General features: G+C 43.9%; 1 protein-coding gene across 1 annotated transcript in view; it reads right to left on the reverse strand.

The window, feature by feature from the left end:
• The window catches only part of LOC125624452 (maestro heat-like repeat-containing protein family member 6), a 68,271-nt gene extending 50,161 nt beyond the window's left edge, over positions 1-18,110 (reverse strand). Inside the window, 1 exon segment of the mRNA XM_048825591.2 lies at positions 17,882-18,110. Within this exon segment, the coding sequence (XP_048681548.2) occupies positions 17,882-18,110 (229 nt within the window).
• Positions 18,111-18,349: the final 239 nt, after the last annotated feature.

Below are 18,349 nucleotides of genomic sequence, written 5' to 3' on the forward strand. Positions count from 1 at the left end.
ATAATATGGAATTGTCTCAACCAATCACAGCAGAAAAATGCTGTACACTTACTTACTGATCCATAACTCTACCGTTTTTTCCCTGGGTGTACATTTCTCTGAATTCTAGTTCAGAGTGTCTGCTCTGTACAAACACTGTGCGGTTATTTCTCAATATGTAGGTATTCCCTGTATGTAAATCTCTGTACTGACTTGTGAATAATGGATTTGCAGAGTAAAGGGATTTGGATTTGCATATTGAATAGTTACTGCATAATCACCGTACCGTTACATCTCAACAAATGCTGTGTGGGTCTATGCTTTCTCTACCCTGCACTGGCCACGCTAATTCCTGTGCTCTGCATGGCTCCTCTGCTTAGTTACTTTCAAGCTAGGTTGTAGTAAGAAAGAGGTCACCTCAGCTTCTCATTTCCTTCAGCTGAACCAGAAAAGTGCAAAATGCACAAGGACCCTATACAATCCACTGCAACAGAAAAAGCACTTAAAAATTAACCCTCTTTGTCCCATTCCTCTCCCCTCTACCTACAAACCAGCAAGACTCTTGTCCCCAGAATAAATGTAATATATAGTTGGGGGCCGAATCTGATACCACTCAATTAAATGGCACCCTTTTGTGAATGTGGTAATTAGTTTGTTTATCCCAGAATGAGAATCCAGCTACAGGTAAACACTAATGCTTACTGCACCCCACTTCAAGCATGCACTTTTTAAGATAAAAATATACTGTGTATAAACATAGATTAAAATGATTAGTGAAAATTAAAGCTGGTCATATTGGTCTTACTTGTGACAGTGACAAGATTTTTAAAAACTATATTATTATTAATTAACAGTAGATGATACAATAAGCAACTTTCTACTGAAACCCAGAGAAAAATTTCAAATTAGCAATTAGTGATCCCAAGCTTCCCTTAAAAAAAAGGGATATTTACAGTTCTGATTATCTTCCTTCCCTCTGTAAAATCCACAGCTGAAGTTAACAATTTTTTTTAAATATACAAATAGTTTACAAAACAAATACCACTCAGATCCTTATATGATGCCATTAAAATCAATAGAAATATTTCTACTGCCTTCAGTGGGCTATCAATCAGGTCCATAGGGACTGATCCTGCAAATCCCTGCTTATTGATTTCATTTAGATTACCTGCATGTGTAAAGACCAATTGAATACAGATGGCCAGAACTAGGCCCATATCTATAGACGTAAAGTTACGACAACTTTAGGTGCAACAAATAGAAAACATTCTTTTATCATGAATGAAGTTAAACTGCTCCGAAAGAGAATAATATCAGTTCTTGTAGGTTTTATGCAGCTTGCAATGCTCACAATAAAAAAGTAATAGGTTTTAAACACTAATGACCAGATTTTTAAATGTATTTAGGCACCTAGAGAGATTTTCAGAAAGCATGTAGGGGCCTAGCACCCACTGAAATAAATGGAAGTTAGGTGCTAAGATGCCTTTCAGACATGCCAAACCCATGGAAAAACACAGAAATTGGGCTTATTTTTGGCTTAACTGGCTTGTGAGTAGCTTGTTGGCTAGTTTTTGGCTTGTAGCTTGTTACTTGTTTGGCTAGTAGCTTCTTTTTTTTGATCGGCTCCCAGCAAGCAGGGGCAAGGGGGGGAAAGTCAGGGGTGCACAGTGCGCCCATCGTAATCCCAGACTGCATGGTGGGGGATCTACTCACATAGAGTGTTGGGTTCTTAGGGATGGCTTGTTTTGGCCTTGTTTTGAAATGGGATTAGCTTGATTTTTGGCTTATTGTGAAAGCCTAGGTGTTTATTTACCATGTGAAAGTTGGCAACTGTGATGCTTTTGAAAATCCTATTATGTGTCTAAATACTTTTAAAAATTTGGCTCTAACCCTTTTGTAAATCAATTAAACAAGTGTAACATAACAAAAATATAATTCTCATTACGACAGTTGTTTTTTTAAATCTACCACAACAGTAAAACTTCAGTGTCCATAGTATGACCATATCAAAATCATTTGGCATTATAACTGTCAGTAGACTAAATATTTTAAATTACTAGAACCAGCCTTAATTTGTAGGGAAATACATTGTTATGTCTGCCCCCATTCAAATACTGGTTTCAAAGCCACAGAACCTAAGCAATAGCAGGGAAAACAACAAATCATTTCTTAACAAAGAAAGATTTTCAGGGTTCTGGCAGTAGCCATCTGTCATGGTTGACTGTTGATAATAATGAGAAAGTTACAATCACAGTGTCCAGATGTTACACTTTTTATAGATACAGACTCCTGAGTGCTTGGTAGGAATGGAAATGTATCTGGCTTCCAAAGCAGTATTTTTTTTTAAAGAAACTAAAAGGTCACATTTTCCGATATTTTACTGGGTAATGACATTACATTATCTGTAGCACCAGCCACGCCTACCATCCAGTTTATCTGAATTTTCTTAAAACGAGTCTTTTATCTCATTTCCCAGAGTATCTTTGTATGAGAGGAAATCCTGCTCCTACTGAAGCTAAATTCCCGTTGACTTTAATAGGATCAGAATTTGACCCTTATAAAGTTTCTTTAACAAACAGCCCACATGGAGATCTTAAGTTTTATTAACAGTAGATCAGATCATGCTGCTTAGTGTGCAAGAATGCACACCTCTAATTATGAGCAAGATCCCGGTCAAAAAGTGCCTCTCTGAGGCTGCTTGCAGGGAATTCCCTATTCTCAGTGGCCAAGGAGCATTCAACTAGACGTTAGCTCTCTCAAAAGCATACTGAACCAGCAGGATTGTTAAATATAAGCAACCAAGCTTCTGAGAAACAGGCTTCTAGCTTCTGCACTGGTCTCACTCTCTGGTCTTGTGTTTTGCCATCCTTTGAACAAATCCATAAAAGTTGAGCATGTTTTGTTTGCTACAAAACATAGCTCTGCAGACGTTGCAGTTCTGAAGCAGGTATCAGGCACACATATTTGCTTTAAGTAATTGGATTTTGGAAGTTCTTAAGACCCCCAAACCTAAAATCAGATCTGTATGAGCGTTCCCTTCTGCCCATGCAGAGCCCCATTAACTTTAATGGGACCCCAAAGGGGCACAACAAAGGTCCACTCCTGTGGATTCAATTGCAAGATCAGAGCCCCAGCCTACATTCTATAAAGTTGAATTCAGAATAGGGCTATTTGAATCCTGTGAGATCCAGTTTGCAAAGGGGGTTCATGAATTGAACCCTGCAGGTTAATTTGCAAGGACTGGAAGTAAACCAGGCTCTGCAGGTTCACTTGAAGATGTGACCATTCCCTATTTTTCAGACATCCTTCTTCCTCCACCCTAGATCCCTCTCTATTGTTCAGGAAGCCCTGACAGTATCCCTTCAGATATCTCAGGAGGTTGCAGAGCTTGCAGATGGTGAGTGGGTAGAGCAAGCAAGACTGGTTGGGGACTGGGAGGTCCATTGGCTTGCCAGCTGTGCAAATAACCTTCACATGTTTGCACTGACTTTTCACAAGTACGAGCCAAAACTCACTAACTCTTTGAATCTTGAGCCAAAGACTGCTTAGGGAAGGCTGGGGGACTGAAGAGTCAACACTAATATTTAATACAGCGATAATAGAGACTAATAATATTTTAACTGTTACACACACACTTCATATTCTCTGTTCTTGGAGCGAATTATGCTTTTCCTTGGGTTTCTGATCACACCCTGCAAAACAAAACAAAAAACCTCCATGAGATTTGAGAAAAACTCGAACTGGGTTAACACCTGAATGAGTATCCCATGGGTTTGCCAAGGAAACACTGTGTCTCCTCCCTGGTCCTCCCCATCCCCTTTCATGGTTCCCTGAGCCTACAGTACATCCTGCCTTCAGGTCCAGGGACAGGGCATAGTGCCATGTGTGGTGTATTTATGTATGTAACTGTTATTGCTTTGTTTTTCTGTGTACTGCACCTTTAAATTTCTGTGCATTCTCCTGGTATGGTAAGTTCAGCAGCCATTTTGTGCTCACAGTCAGTGCAGACTGTCAGAGGGGAGGGACACTACATGCTCTCTCATAGACACTTTACATTTGTTCCCTTCTTTTGTCTTTTAATCTAAAATAAAGGTCACTGTGACTGAAAGTATCCATTTGTTCTTTGTGTATGGAAAAAAACATATCAGTATTGTCAAATTCAAGTACACAGAAATCTTGAGTTAGGCCATAAATCATGAAATTGGCTTAAAAATCCTTATATTTTTAAAAAAATAATAAACATCATAGAATCATAGAATAACAGAGTTGGAGGGGACCTCTGATGGCCATCTAGTCCAACCCACTGCCCAGAGCAGGACCAATCCCATCTAAATCATCCCAGCCAGGGCTTTGTCAAGCCTGACCTTAAAAACTTCTAAGGAAGGGGATTCCACCACCTCCCTAGGTAACGCATTCCAGTGTTTCACCACCCTCCTAGTGAAAAAGTTTTTCCTAATATCCAGCCTAAATCTCTCCCACTGCAACTTGAGACCATTACTCCTTGTTCTGTCATCAGCTACCACTGAGAACAGTCTAGATCCATCCTCTTTGGAATCCCCTTTCAGCTAGTTGAAAGCAGCTATCAAATCCCCCCTCATTCTTCTCTTCCGCAGACTAAACAATCCCAGTTCCCTCAGCCTCTCCTCATAAGTCATGTGTTCCAGTCCCCTAATCATTTTTGTTGCCCTCCCCTGGACTCTTTCCAATTTTTCCACATCCTTCTTGTAGTGTGGGGCCCAAAACTGGACACAGTACTCCAGATGAGGCCTCACCAATGTGGAATAGAGGGGAACAATCACGTCCCTCGATCTGCTGGCAATGCCCCTACATATACATCCCAAAATGCCATTGGCCTTCTTGGCAACAAGGGCACACTGTTGACTCATATCCAGCTTCTCGTCCACTGTAACCCCTAGGTCCTTTTCTGCCGAACTGCTGTCGAGCCATTCGGTCCCTAGTCTGTAGCGGTGCATGGGATTCTTCCGTCCTAAGTGCAGGACTCTGCACTTGTCCTTGTTGAACCTCATCATATTTCTTTTGGCCCAATCCTCTAATTTGTCTAGGGCCCTCTGTATCCTATCCCTACCCTCCAGCGTATCTACCTCTCCTCCCAGTTTAGTGTCATCTGCAAACTTGCTGAGGGTGCAATCCACACCATCCTCCAGATCATTTATGAAGATATTGAACAAAACCGGCCCGAAACATGAGGCAACTGACCTACCACTTTGATGAGGCACGATGGCAGAGTTTCTGATTTGAAATCGTTAGTTTTTTGAGCATTCATTTTGTCAATGAAAAATAAAGAAAGCAGGCTCTTTTTTGTGGAAAAAAATTGAAGTCGTCAAAAACCCAATTGTCTATTGAAAACCTGTTTTGATGAAAAATTTTTGACCAGCCCTAGCACTTAACAAACCAAACTTGAATGAGATGTGGTAGCTAAGAGTGCAAATGCAAACCATGGGTATATAAACTAGGGAACATCAAGCAGGACAAGGGGAGGTGGTATTATCTCTGCATATGGCCTTGGTGAGAACATTCATAGAATGCCCACACTTCAGAAAGGATGATGAAAAACTGGAGATATTTTGCAAAAGAGCTACAAGAATGATTAGAAGCCAGTAACACTGCCCTACAGTGAGAGACTTAAGGAGACAATGTATTTCATTTATACTAGATAATCATAGCGTTCCCTTTTCACCTTAAAATCTATTACTGCTGCCTAGCCAATCAGTCCCTAGTCTGTAGCGGTGCATTGGATTCTTCCGTCCTAAGTGCAGGACTCTGCACTTGTCCTTGTTGAACCTCATCATATTTCTTTTGGCCCAATCCTCCAATTTGTCTAGGTCTTTCTGTATCCTATCCCTACCCTCCAGTGTATCTACCACTCCTCCCAGTTTAGTGTCATCCGCAAACTTGCTGAGGGTGCAATCCACACCATCTTCCAGATCATTAATGAAGATATTGAACAAAACCGGCGCAAGGACCAACCCTTGGGGCACTCCGCTAGATACCGGCTGCCAACTAGACATGGAGCCATTGATCAATACCCGTTGAGCCCGACAATCTAGCCAACTTTCTATCCACCTTGTAGTGCATCCATCCAGCCCATACTTCTTTAACTTGCTGACAAGAATACTGTGGGAGACCGTGTAAAAAGCTTTGCTAGAGTCAAGGAATAACACGTCCACTGCCTTCCCTTCATCCACAGAACCAGTTATCTCATCATAGAAGGCAATTAGATTAGTCAGGCATGACTTTCCCTTGGTGAATCCATGCTGACTGTTCCTGATCACTTTCCTCTCGTCTAAGTGCTTCAGAATTGATTCCTTGAGGACATGCTCCATGATTTTTCCAGGGACTGAGGCGAGGCTGACTGGCCTGTAGTTCCCAGGATCATCCTTCTTCCCTTTTTTAAAGATGGGCACTACATTAGCCTTTTTCCAGTCATCCGGGACTTCCCCCAATCGCCATGAGTTTTCAAAGATAATGGCCAATGGCTCTGCAATCACATCCGCCAACTCCTTTAGCACTCTCGGATGCAACGCATCCGGCCCCATGGACTTGTTCTTTCTATTTGCCTTCTGGTTTCTGAGCCTTGAGGATGTGCACTTAATTCATGCTTTCCAGCTTTTCTCTACACCCTTGAGGGCCAGAAATTTAGCTTTAATAATGACGATAAAAAATAGATTTTTAATCTCTTGATTCTAGCAGCTGTTTTATTTTGTTTGTTTTTTAATCAAATATCACAAGACTTGTAATAAAATTGTGAGAATTGGCACCACTGCAATATGGTGACAGCTGACCACACTACCCCTACCTGACCAAAGGCCGCTAGCTACATACAGGTTCTTCCAATGCAAAGAGCTAGGGATACAACTGGGTCCTGTGCGCTGTAGTAGGAAGAGAGCCTGAGACATAAGCCCTTGTATTAGATGCCTGGTATGAGGCAGAAACTCCTTATAGAATTTGGCAAAAACTGGGCTAACATTGCAAAAATATACATTTCTAAAAAGTGCTAAGCACAAAGTACATATGCAAAAACATCCCAATATCAAGTGCTACCAAAACATCCCAATATCAAGGATGATACAAAAACATTCCCCCAAAATAACAGAAACACACCAACCCCTCCTAAAACATAAGATCAAAATAACAGTATGCAACTTGTTTGTATCAGGGTATAAAAATGTATCTCAGAGGGAGTATCTTCGTCCAGCCTAGGGGGCAGTGGAAAGTCCAGCCACTGACTGAGGTGTGTCCATTGTAATGAACATACATGTTTTAGTATCATTGTAAAGTCTGCCAGGTGCTATTACCGTGCTTTGTCAACAATAAACCTGGCCAGGTGCCTTTGTACCTTAACAGATCTTGTGGTCATTGGGCGGTTCGCTCAAGGTCTGCTATGCCAACTGTCTGTGCAGAGCTGGAACATTACACATGGAAAACACACACATGCAGCCAAATATCTAACCACATGTGCCAAACCTTTAATTTGCTCAGCACCATCCTTTGCTTTGCTCAGCACCAAAACAAAAACATATTCAAACTGCTGCTTTTGGGAGGGAGGGCAAAAATTGAGTTTTTCTCAGAACAGTCTAACAGTTTTCATAAACTTCTTATGGAATACCAGCCTGAAGCATTTTTCTCTGCAGTGGTATTAAAAACAAATTTGGGCAAACAGAAACAGTCCAATAAACAAGCAAGTCAAAAGTCTAAAAGATTCTAGAATATCTGGTGGCTGTGATTGCAGAGCCATTGGCCATTATCTTTGAAAACTCGTGGCGAACCGGGGAAGTCCCGGATGACTGGAAAAAGGCTAATGTAGTGCCAATCTTTAAAAAAGAGAAGAAGGAGGATCCTGGGAACTACAGGCCAGTCAGCCTCACTTCAGTCCCTGGAAAAATCATGGAGCAGGTCCTCAAAAAATCAATCCTGAAGCACTTGCATGAGAGGAAAGTGATCAGGAACAGCCAGCATGGATTCACCAAGGGAAGGTCATGCCTGACTAATCTAATCGCCTTTTATGATGAGATTACTGGTTCTGTGGATGAAGGGAAAGCAGTGGATGTATTGTTTCTTGACTTTAGCAAAGCTTTTGACACGGTCTCCCACAGTATTCTTGTCAGCAAGTTAAGGAAGTATGGGCTGGATGAATGCACTACAAGGTGGGTAGAAAGCTGGCTAGATTGTCGGGCTCAACGGGTAGTGATCAATGGCTCCATATCTAGTTGGCAGCTGGTATCAAGTGGAGTACCCCAAGGGTCAGTCCTGGGGCCGGTTTTGTTCAATATCTTCATAAATTATCTGGAGGATGGTGTGGATTGCACTCTCAGCAAATTTGCGGATGATACTAAACTGGGAGGAGTGGTAGATACGCTGGAGGGGAGGGATAGGATACAGAAAGACCTAGACAAATTGGAGGATTGGGCCAAAAGAAATCTGATGAGGTTCAATAAGGATAAGTGCAGGGTCCTGCACTTAGGACGGAAGAACCCAATGCACAGCTACAGACTAGGGACCGAATGGCTAGGCAGCAGTTCTGCGGAAAAGGACCTAGGGGTGACAGTGGACGAGAAGCTGGATATGAGTCAGCAGTGTGCCCTTGTTGCCAAGAAGGCCAATGGCATTTTGGGATGTATAAGTAGGGGCATAGCGAGCAGATCGAGGGACGTGATCGTTCCCCTCTATTCGACATTGGTGAGGCCTCATCTGGAGTACTGTGTCCAGTTTTGGGCCCCACACTTCAAGAAGGATGTGGATAAATTGGAGAGAGTCCAGCGAAGGGCAACAAAAATGATTAGGGGACTGGAACACATGAGTTATGAGGAGAGGCTGAGGGAGTTGGGATTGTTTAGCCTGCAGAAGAGAAGAATGAGGGGGGATTTGATAGCTGCTTTCAACTACCTAAAAGGGGGTTCCAAAGAGGATGGCTCTAGACTGTTCTCAATTGTAGCAGATGACAGAACGAGGAGTAATGGTCTCAAGTTGCAGTGGGGGAGGTTTAGATTGGATATTAGGAAAAACTTTTTCACTAAGAGGGTGGTGAAACACTGGAATGCGTTACCTAGGGAGGTGGTAGAATCTCCTTCCTTAGAGGTTTTTAAGGTCAGGCTTGACAAAGCCCTGGCTGGGATGATTTAACTGGGAATTGGTCCTGCTTTGAGCAGGGGGTTGGACTAGATGACCTTCTGGGGTCCCTTCCAACCCTTATATTCTATGATTCTATGTGCCATTCCCCAGCATATCTCAAAAATAATCCATTTTTTTTTTTTGGTTTGGTAGCCAAACTGAAATCGGGGAATGTTTTGGTTTTTTTCTTGACAAAATGAAAGAACACCACCCCCACAAATTGTTTGGGTCAAAATCAAATGTTTTGACACTTGTTTTGGAACTTATATTTTGTTTAGAAAATGTCATTTCAAAGCAAAATGTCAAAATGGATCATTTTGACTTTTTTTTTAAAAAAAGGGGAGGGTTTTGGATTAAACTATACACCCAAATTCAACCCAAATTTGCAAACTGTTTTAGTACCACAAAAAAACATTAATTTAATATTGGCTAGAAAAATTTCTCCCAGCTCAATTCCTCGGTACCGCTTACTTGTGCTAGTACCAGCATGGATCCTCTCAATACTAGAATCCCAAAACTCCTTGATAGTATTGGGTGTATTGCTAGCATTCATCCATCCCATGGTGAAGTCTAAAGCTCATATCTGTGCTTTCACCTTTCCTGCCAGCGAAAGAACAGACCTAAAGAACAGGCCCAAAATTGAGGGTCTTCCCACAATGAAGAATAAATCTGTATGCAGATGGTCCCTGAGGTGTGTGGCTCTAGAAGCCACAGTGTGAGCCACTGTTTTGGCGGTGAGTGCCTTTCTAATGGAATCCAGCTACAAATCTTTTCTATTCTTCCAATCCCTCAGATTGGTTTTTGGAAGCTATTTGTACCAAAAAGTTGTCTCTCAGCTTTAGCTTTCCTTGATGGACATAGCCTGATGTAGTAAAGCTTTTGGGGAATTCAACCTGTAGCCATCAGTTTGCTTGCCATACAGATTGCAGAAATAACCCTCAAATACAGAATTTAACTAGACACCTGAAGTCATTAAAATGTTAAACATTCACCTAACAAGGATTTATTTTTATATGTCGTATACTGTGCCATGTTCTTAACTAAAGCCGTTAGTTGCAGCTAGCAGGGTTGGGGTTTTTGTTTCTTTGATCTGTTTTAGTGATCCAAGGTCATGTGAGTAATTAACAAAAAGAACAATTTCTGCACATGGTAATATACTTGCAAAGACTGTATCATTTGCTTAACCGGTATGTGTAACAGGTAGATCAGAATTGTTAAACAGTGACCACTAATATGAACATGTGCTTTGCTGCTAACAAAGCTTGGGAAATGGACATTCAAAACTTCTTCCCAATCTTGTTTTTCCTAATCATTTTCCTAGATTGGCTCGTCTTTTCTGGCCAAAAACCTGGTCTCACAAGCCAGTCAGTCTGAACTTGTTTCTATTCTATTCTGTATCGCACTCATCATTGTAGTGGCTGAGCAACTTCCAGAAGTGCATTGAACAACATAAGCTCCTATAGTGGTGTTTATTTTAATCCATTCAAGAGTACATAACCATTCGGAGTGCACACATGCACACAAAGATTTACTCTTTGCTGGTTGGAAAAATGCAGTGGCAACAGCCCCATTGAATTATACTGTATCATGATGTGCCAGTCCTAAGTTGCTTAGTACAGCATCACTATTTCAGCCTTGAATCCTGTTCTAGTGAGCCGTTTCTTTGGGTTCTTTCTTGTACAGATGCTATTTTAAGGGGCTTCCTTTGAAAATTCAATGTTACTTTTTATTATAACCAGGCTGTAATAGTTGCAACATAGAGTTTAGTTTGTACTGTGACTAGGAGTAGGACTTCAGAAAGTTCTAACAGAGCTGAGGCAGATAATGATCATATTCTGTATGGAAGGCAGAGTTTCTTTTATGTATATTTACTAGCCTCACCAAATGAGGCACCACATTTAAACAGAATTTTTCAGAATACTTAGTATTTTTATTGCACATATGTTTAAAGCCCTGCTCCAATCAATGTTAGTTACAGTTGTGAGTGCTCAGCACTTTTGCTAATCTGGCCCCAGGTGTCTCACAAGGAACATCCAATCAGTGGCCTCCAATTAGTGTCCACAAATATGTGTGAAAATTTTGGTTTGAGTGACTTGCCTAGCATTACAGAGGAACTCCATGGCTGACTCAGAAAGAGAATCAACTTCCTTAATCACAAGGTCATCCTTTTTCTTCCTACAGTCCCCTGCCTCATTCACTACACACCTTCCAACTTCTGCAACAAATGAGGCACAGGTCCTACAGATAGGCTGCTTCACTATGCAACCTGATTTATTCCCAGAACACTGTCCATCCTGTGCACTAGAAACACCTTTTGGTAGTGGGTTTCACAACTATTTGCCGAATGCAGAGGAATATAGGGTACTTCTACATTGCACTTAGACACCCATGGCTGGCCTGTGCTGGCTGACTCAAGCTTGCAAGGCTCAGGCTTTGGGGGCTGTTTAATTGCTTTGTAAACATTTGGGCTCAGGCTGGAGCCCAGCGTCTGAGGTTCCACGGGGTGGGGGCTTGGAGGGGGGAGGAGGAGGGGAAGAGGGAGGGTCCCAGAGCTCAGGCTCCAGCCAAAGCCTGAATGTCTACACCGTAATTAAACAGCCCCTTAGCCTGAGCCCCATGAGCCTGAGTCAGCCGGCATGGGCCAACTGTGGGTGAGACATACCCACAGAGACCCAGGACCAGAGTGGAGTGATTTTTTTTTTTGACAAATAGTTTATTTGCTGAAAAATGCAGTTTTGGATTGACTGAAACTATTTGTGTATTCAGGTCAAATTCACCAAATAGTTTCAGAAAAAGGGAGGGGGGAATTTCAAACGAGTCATATTATTTCAGTGCAACATTTTCAAAACAAAATACTTTCTGCTTTTCAATTCAAAATGGCATTTTGTTCAGAAATTTAGCTAGATTTAACCCAAAAAAGGGGTAAGGAACACCCAAAAATATTTAGTCTAGGCCCCCTCCACCGCCCCAAGAAAAAACAACAACCCACATTAGAGAGCTAGTAAAAATACCGAAAAAAGAATCTAGACAGTACTGGAATTATTTTGTCACAACCTATTTAATAATACTTGCTGTAAATGGAAGATTCAGAATATAGCCAACAAGACCCTCAATGTCAAAAGGTGGCATCTTAAGCAATGGAGGTAAGATGTCACCTATCTTTTCTTTTGGGAGATATTGACAGTTAAATGAGCAATGATCTCAGTGCCACCCCACTGGTTTTCACCAAACAGCAGAGATATGTACCTACTCCACAGACTGTGGTTTCTACAGTCCCCAGCCCCTCAAGGCCCTCTGAGCCTCAAGCCATGAAGAGTACACGTGTCCCAAAGGACCAATTCTGCACTCAGAAAAGCTGAACTTGGCATGTGGTCCTCTCATTAAAATCAATGGGATCCCCAAGTGTGCATCTTATGGCAGAATTTATCCATCACATTTATTAAATCTTTTTATAAAGATTTTCGTTCCTGTTTAAGGATTTGATATGAAGGCAGACAGCCTTCCTAAAGATTTAGAGAGTATTATTGGATCTGGAAATAAATCTATCCACATATTAATAATAAAAATCTAACTTGCTGACTGGTAAAGATAGCTATATTTTACAGAGGATATTTAGCTTTAGAGTAATCCAAAGGGGCCATTCTGCATTGTAGTCCTGTGAGACAGCACTAATGTGAATCCTTCCTGCTGAAAGTCACTGTAAATGCCTCTTGGTTCTTTCAGTTAGTAAGATATGCCATGGGTAGTAGTAGTCCCCTGGAATTCAGAAAGTTCCATTCACCCATTGTTAGACTGAGACTATTTACATTTCATAGGTCAAGGCTAAACATGTTTTATGATGCATGGATTAGTTGCTTTTTAAAATAGTACCTGAAAGCTGATTTCACATATCATATATCAGCCATATAATTCACATATATAAGCTTATTTTTACCCCTGCCAAATCAGAAGGCTAATATCAGGGCAGGAATTTGGCTTATATATATGAGTCAGTTCTGCCTCAGATACCCACCCCCTGATGGGAGGAGGGAGTCCCTAACACAAGAGGGGGCATTGCACCCCTGCCCACATCTTTCCCCTCCCCCGTAGAAATTAAATTTGTTCCATTTCCTGCCCTCTGCCCCCCAGTTTCTTATCTGAGAGTTTTCACAGATAGGTGATTGTAGGCCTAAAGCCACAGAGTAGTAGTCACAATTCTGGTAGCTAGCAGAGGTCTGGGGGTGGGGCATTTTATCAACTGTCTTTCAGCTAAATTAAACTTGGGGATTGCATTGTAACCCTGTACAGAGAGGATCTCTGCAAGGAGGCTTGCAAATGTAAGCAGGGGAATAGTCCCGCTCTTGTAGGGAACTTTCCTGGCTTCTGCACTACCCCGGTGAAGTGGGCTAGCGAAAGGATCTGAGTCCTCGCTCCCACTTCCTTTACCCAATGGCCTCCCTGCCCTTGAGGACTCCCCTTCCACTCTCCTGTCTGGCAGAGTCCTCATAACCCCAACAAGGCTGGGCCCAGGATTCCTGGGGAGCTCGACCCCCAACCCTGCTGTGGTCACCTAGGACAGGGGCTAGGGTGTCCCCACTCTGGGGTACTCTCTCTGCACTGGGCACTTCTCTGACCCACTGACCATTACATACAATTTAAAGCAAATGCAAGTTATTTAATCAACAATTAATTTTAAAAAGAATAAGGAAAAATGGGAAAGATTAAAGGAAACACATCCACCTGCTCTGTGGCAGGGAACATCACAAACAGTGTCTCTGGAATGTCAGGGCAGTTCACAGTCTGTTCCTTGTAAGTCCCAGGCCTCCTTCTCAGACCCTGGCTGTGCTGCAGGGATACTGTGGGTTGGACACTTGCTTTGGTGGTGGCCACACGCTCTCAGGCTCTAAGTGGTAGGACCCTTCTTCCCAGTGTCGCCCCCACCCTGTCGGGATTACGATCCAAGCCTGGCCTGCAGAGCCTCTTGGCTGAGGCGTCTCCCTGTGCTGGGCCTGCTGCCCAGGGTCCCCCTTGGTCTCCCCAGCTGCTCCCTGCACCCAGCTCCAGACTGCTCCAGCCCCAGCTCCTCCACTCTGTCTCTGCTGCTCTGCCTCCAGCTCCCTGGGCTGCTTCTTTGGCCCCTCTGCCTCTGGTTGCTACAGCTCTGCTCCCAGGACAGGTCTGCTCTGCAGGCTGCTTCTGTGACTCTGCTCCCAGCAGTGACTTGCTTCATGCGCTGCTTTTCTGGCCCCTCTGGCTCTGGTTGCTACAGCTTTCTTCCCAGGGCAAGTCTGCTCTCTCTGGGCTGTGCCTCTGGCTTTGGGGCTGCAGCTCTGCTCCCAGGACAGGGTCTGCTCTCCCTGGGTTGCTTTTCTGGTCCCTCTGGATCTGGCACAGCTCTACTCCCCAGTTTAGCTTGGGCCCCCGCTTTCTCCTTAGCTCGGCCCCACTCTGTCTGACCCAGGCAAATCCAGCTCACACTGAGGACGGGACCCCCCTGGCCTCCTGACTCCCTGATTAGCCTGCCTACCCTGTCATTCAGGCTGACCTGGAGCATTGGCCTCTCCCCATTGTTCCTGGGGACTATCAGTCTCAGGGTCCTGATTCCCCATCGACCCTTCCTGCTTTTTAGTTTTGGGAGCTAGCAACTAAAACACCCCCACTGAATGTTAGTAAGGAGGCAACAGTCCCCTTACACAAAGTATACAAAGTCGCTAAGTGGGGACACGGTTCTATGCTGGAATTTCTGTGACCAGACCCTGCCTACCTGTTTGGAGGGAAAAGAAGGAAAGAGTTCTGTTCAAACTGAGAGAGAGGAGAAAGCTCCATTTAGAGCGCATCAGAGTGCACGGACGGGCTGACTTGAATTGGAAAACTCCTCTAGAGCCTAGAAGAAACATTAGATGGACTGTCCAGGTTCCAGGGATTGTGACATCATTGCAGAGTCAAGGGGAACTCCTAGACAGGCAACAGGCTATGAATACGAGCTCTGTTAAAGCTGATAAGGCCCTTTTTTTTAAACTTGTGGGATATATGCACACACTGGCAATGTGGGTGGAATGGGAGCCAATATAGTTTTTATCAAATCTGGATTTTTCAAATGGAAAAATACACTTTTGCCTGGAAAAAGTGTAATCAAATATGAAAACTGCTTCGTCCACTTGAATAAAATAGCGGATTGGACTGCAGCAAGGAAAAGAGGTGCTACAGATAATTTTTTGCTATTTCTACATTTCTGTGACAATCAGGGTCCAGACACCCCAATGGAAGAACAGGGAGTCTGAACTCCAAACAATATACAATTGAATCAATGGTCGGAACAATTTGAAACTGAATAAAACCCCTTAGTCCTGGAAAACTAAGGCTTGGATCTGCACTACAAACTTATATCAGTACAACTGTGTTGCTCAGAGGTGTGGAAAACCCACCCCTGAATGACAGTTATATCAACCTAACCACCAGCATAGGCAGCGCTATGTCAACAGGAGGACTTCTCCTGTCAACATAGTTACCGACTCTTGGAGTAGCTATGCGTAAGTAGTGTCTTCACTAATCGCTACAGCAGTGCAGTAAGTGTAGACAAACCCTAAGAAAGAAGAAAAATTTCCCCACACTGAAGAACCATGAATCACCATGCCAAGTGTAGGGGGTGGGGGAAGAAAGAAGTGGGAGAGAGAGAGCGAGAGAGAGAAACTAAAAAAAAAAGGATCTTTATTTATTTATACATTTTAAATTTCTTGTCTTGAGGAAAGCTTCAAAACTTGATGTGGTAGATCCAGCATACAAAAAATGTGCTAAATTTTATTATGTCAGTGTGTTCATTTTCTCAATAACATTAATGAATGATTTTGGATGATATTTATTTTATCATAACTTGCATTTTCAAGTTCCACAATTGCTGCTTTGGTGTCACCTTCACACTGAAAGAAACTAGCACTATTTAAAAACCTCGGCAAAAATTATCCAGTTTGCAGTGATAAATGAGTTGCTTTTGAGAGGAGATCAAGATATCGTAAACTTCAAGGACTTAGATCTTACTGTGAACAATTAATCAGGAATTTTCAATCAACATACTTACGTTTATCCACTGTTTTATGCTCTGTTGATGGCAAAAGCCAAGGAGAGACTTATTGGACTAGCCCAACTGCATGGACTCATTGCTGAAGAGATTACACAATAGATTTTGAAAGATCTCCACAAACTGGCTCTTAACCTTCAAAATACTTTGTTCTTGCTTTGATGATGCAAAAGTTATGTCAGGGTGCAAAGGAGGTGTACAAATGCTTTTACAACAGACATTGTGCCCACAAGGGTGAGGGGAGAGAGATACCAGTGAAAGGAGGACACTCAGGCCTAAGAATAGTAAACTATGCTTTATTGAAGGAAGGAAGGAAGGAAGGAAGGAAGGAAGGAAGGAAGGAAGAACTTATGCTCCAATCTGCGTGGGGAGCCCCTAGGACGCACGGAGGGGCTGCAGGGGACTCTGGCTGTTCGGGACAGCTGACCAGGCAGGACTCCACCGGGGGGGGAGTCCTCTGCGGAGCTATATTCTCCGCGCTTATCTCGGGGTCAACAGCTGGTTACATTCTTATATGTATGATTTATGCTTATTACATAAACTAACTTGTTTACAGGAAAAATATGCTGAGCTATGCTACAATATCTTTTGGCAGGGTCTGTCGGACAAAGTTTGTTGAAACTGTCTGCATCCTCCGCTTACATCCAGTCACGTACTCAGTCCACCACTTAGCTCCTTGCCAATCTTCCACAACCTTGCCTCTACACCCTAGGGGCTCCCCGCGCAGATTGGAGCATAAGTTCTTCCTTCCTTCCTTCCTTCCTTCCTTCCTTCCTTCCTTCCTTCCTTCCTTCAATAAAGCGTCGTTTACTATTCTTAGGCCTGAGTGTCCTTCTTTTGCTGGTATCTCCCCCCCTGCCCTTGCGGGCACAATTGGCATCACGAACAGAGTACCAGTGGAGGGATGCCTCTTTGGGGAAGGAAAGATAAGGGGGAGGGAGAGAGCCACATCCCCGGGTGGCCCTCCACAGGACGGTGGGCACTGGTGGCTTGCAAGCTGGTGGGTTGGTTGTCCCTGCCGCATGGCCGGAGCTAGAACAGGAGCTGGGGGTTACCCCAGTTAGGCTGGAGGAACTGATATCCAAGCTCTGGCTGGACAAAGTAGGACCCACGGAGTGAAAAGCAGTGGGGGACCTGGGATGGGTCTTCCTGACCGCGCTCCGCGCAGTGGACAAGGTGCTGCTGGTTCAGCAACAGAGGATAGGAAGATAAGAGGCTGATTTGCAGCAAGCAAATGAGGCCCGTTTACTAACCCAAGAAGTCATCACTAGTACGGCCGAATGGGCCGAGTGGTTAAAGCACCGATGCGCGGTTATGGCGGCTCGTATTGCGAACCACTGGCGGTGAAAGGCAGGACGGCAAGACGTGTGTCCCCTTGCCGTACGTGCACTGGTGCGCAAAAGCGACTGGGATCCAGAAACCTGGGATGGGGACATTTGGGAGACAAGCGAGGACGAATCTCCCGGGGAAGGCGGGGCTGTACCCACAACTGCGGCCCGTTGTCAAGACACTATATGAGGGACCGCATGGGGAGAACGATCAAATGGTAGGGAGGGATTTTATCCAGCAATATAAATCCTCCGAGATACAGGATTTCGTGCAGCGTTTCAAGCAGCGTCCCAAGGAACCGCTGCTGGCCTGGCTGCTATGGATGTGGGATGATGGAGCGGATGCGATTACCCTTACCCCTACTGAGCTAGGCAGGATGGGCTCGCTCACCACAGACCCCCTCCTTTGTAGGAGTCTCAAGATAGGGGCGAACTCGGAGGCGAATTATCCGTATCCCTCCCTCATGGCATGGTTGACCATGGCTATCAAAACCATCTGGAGCTCGCCCGCAGACATGGATGACGGGTTGAAACAGTGGGCCTCCATCCCAGAGGGGGTTAGCCAGCTCCGACAGCTGGGCATGCTCATTGGCATATTTGCCGAGCATTTTGAAGGGCATGACGTTGTAGACCTGACCAGTACCATCCGCACCCAGCTTCTGCGGAACTGCCCCCCCTCAAGGCGATGATCCTGCCAATGGTTGGGTGGCCATAGGATTGGTGGGGGATGCGGCACAGCTCATGATGCAATTAATGGAAATTGACAGTATGACGAAAACCACAAAGCTGCGGCAGGTGAATGAGAAGCAAAAGGAGAGGGTTAGCCGCAATACAGTGTTTAAAGACCTACTGAAAGCAG

This window comes from Caretta caretta, chromosome 1 (assembly GCF_965140235.1).
Source record: "Caretta caretta isolate rCarCar2 chromosome 1, rCarCar1.hap1, whole genome shotgun sequence".
Taxonomy (NCBI): Eukaryota; Metazoa; Chordata; order Testudines; family Cheloniidae; genus Caretta; species Caretta caretta.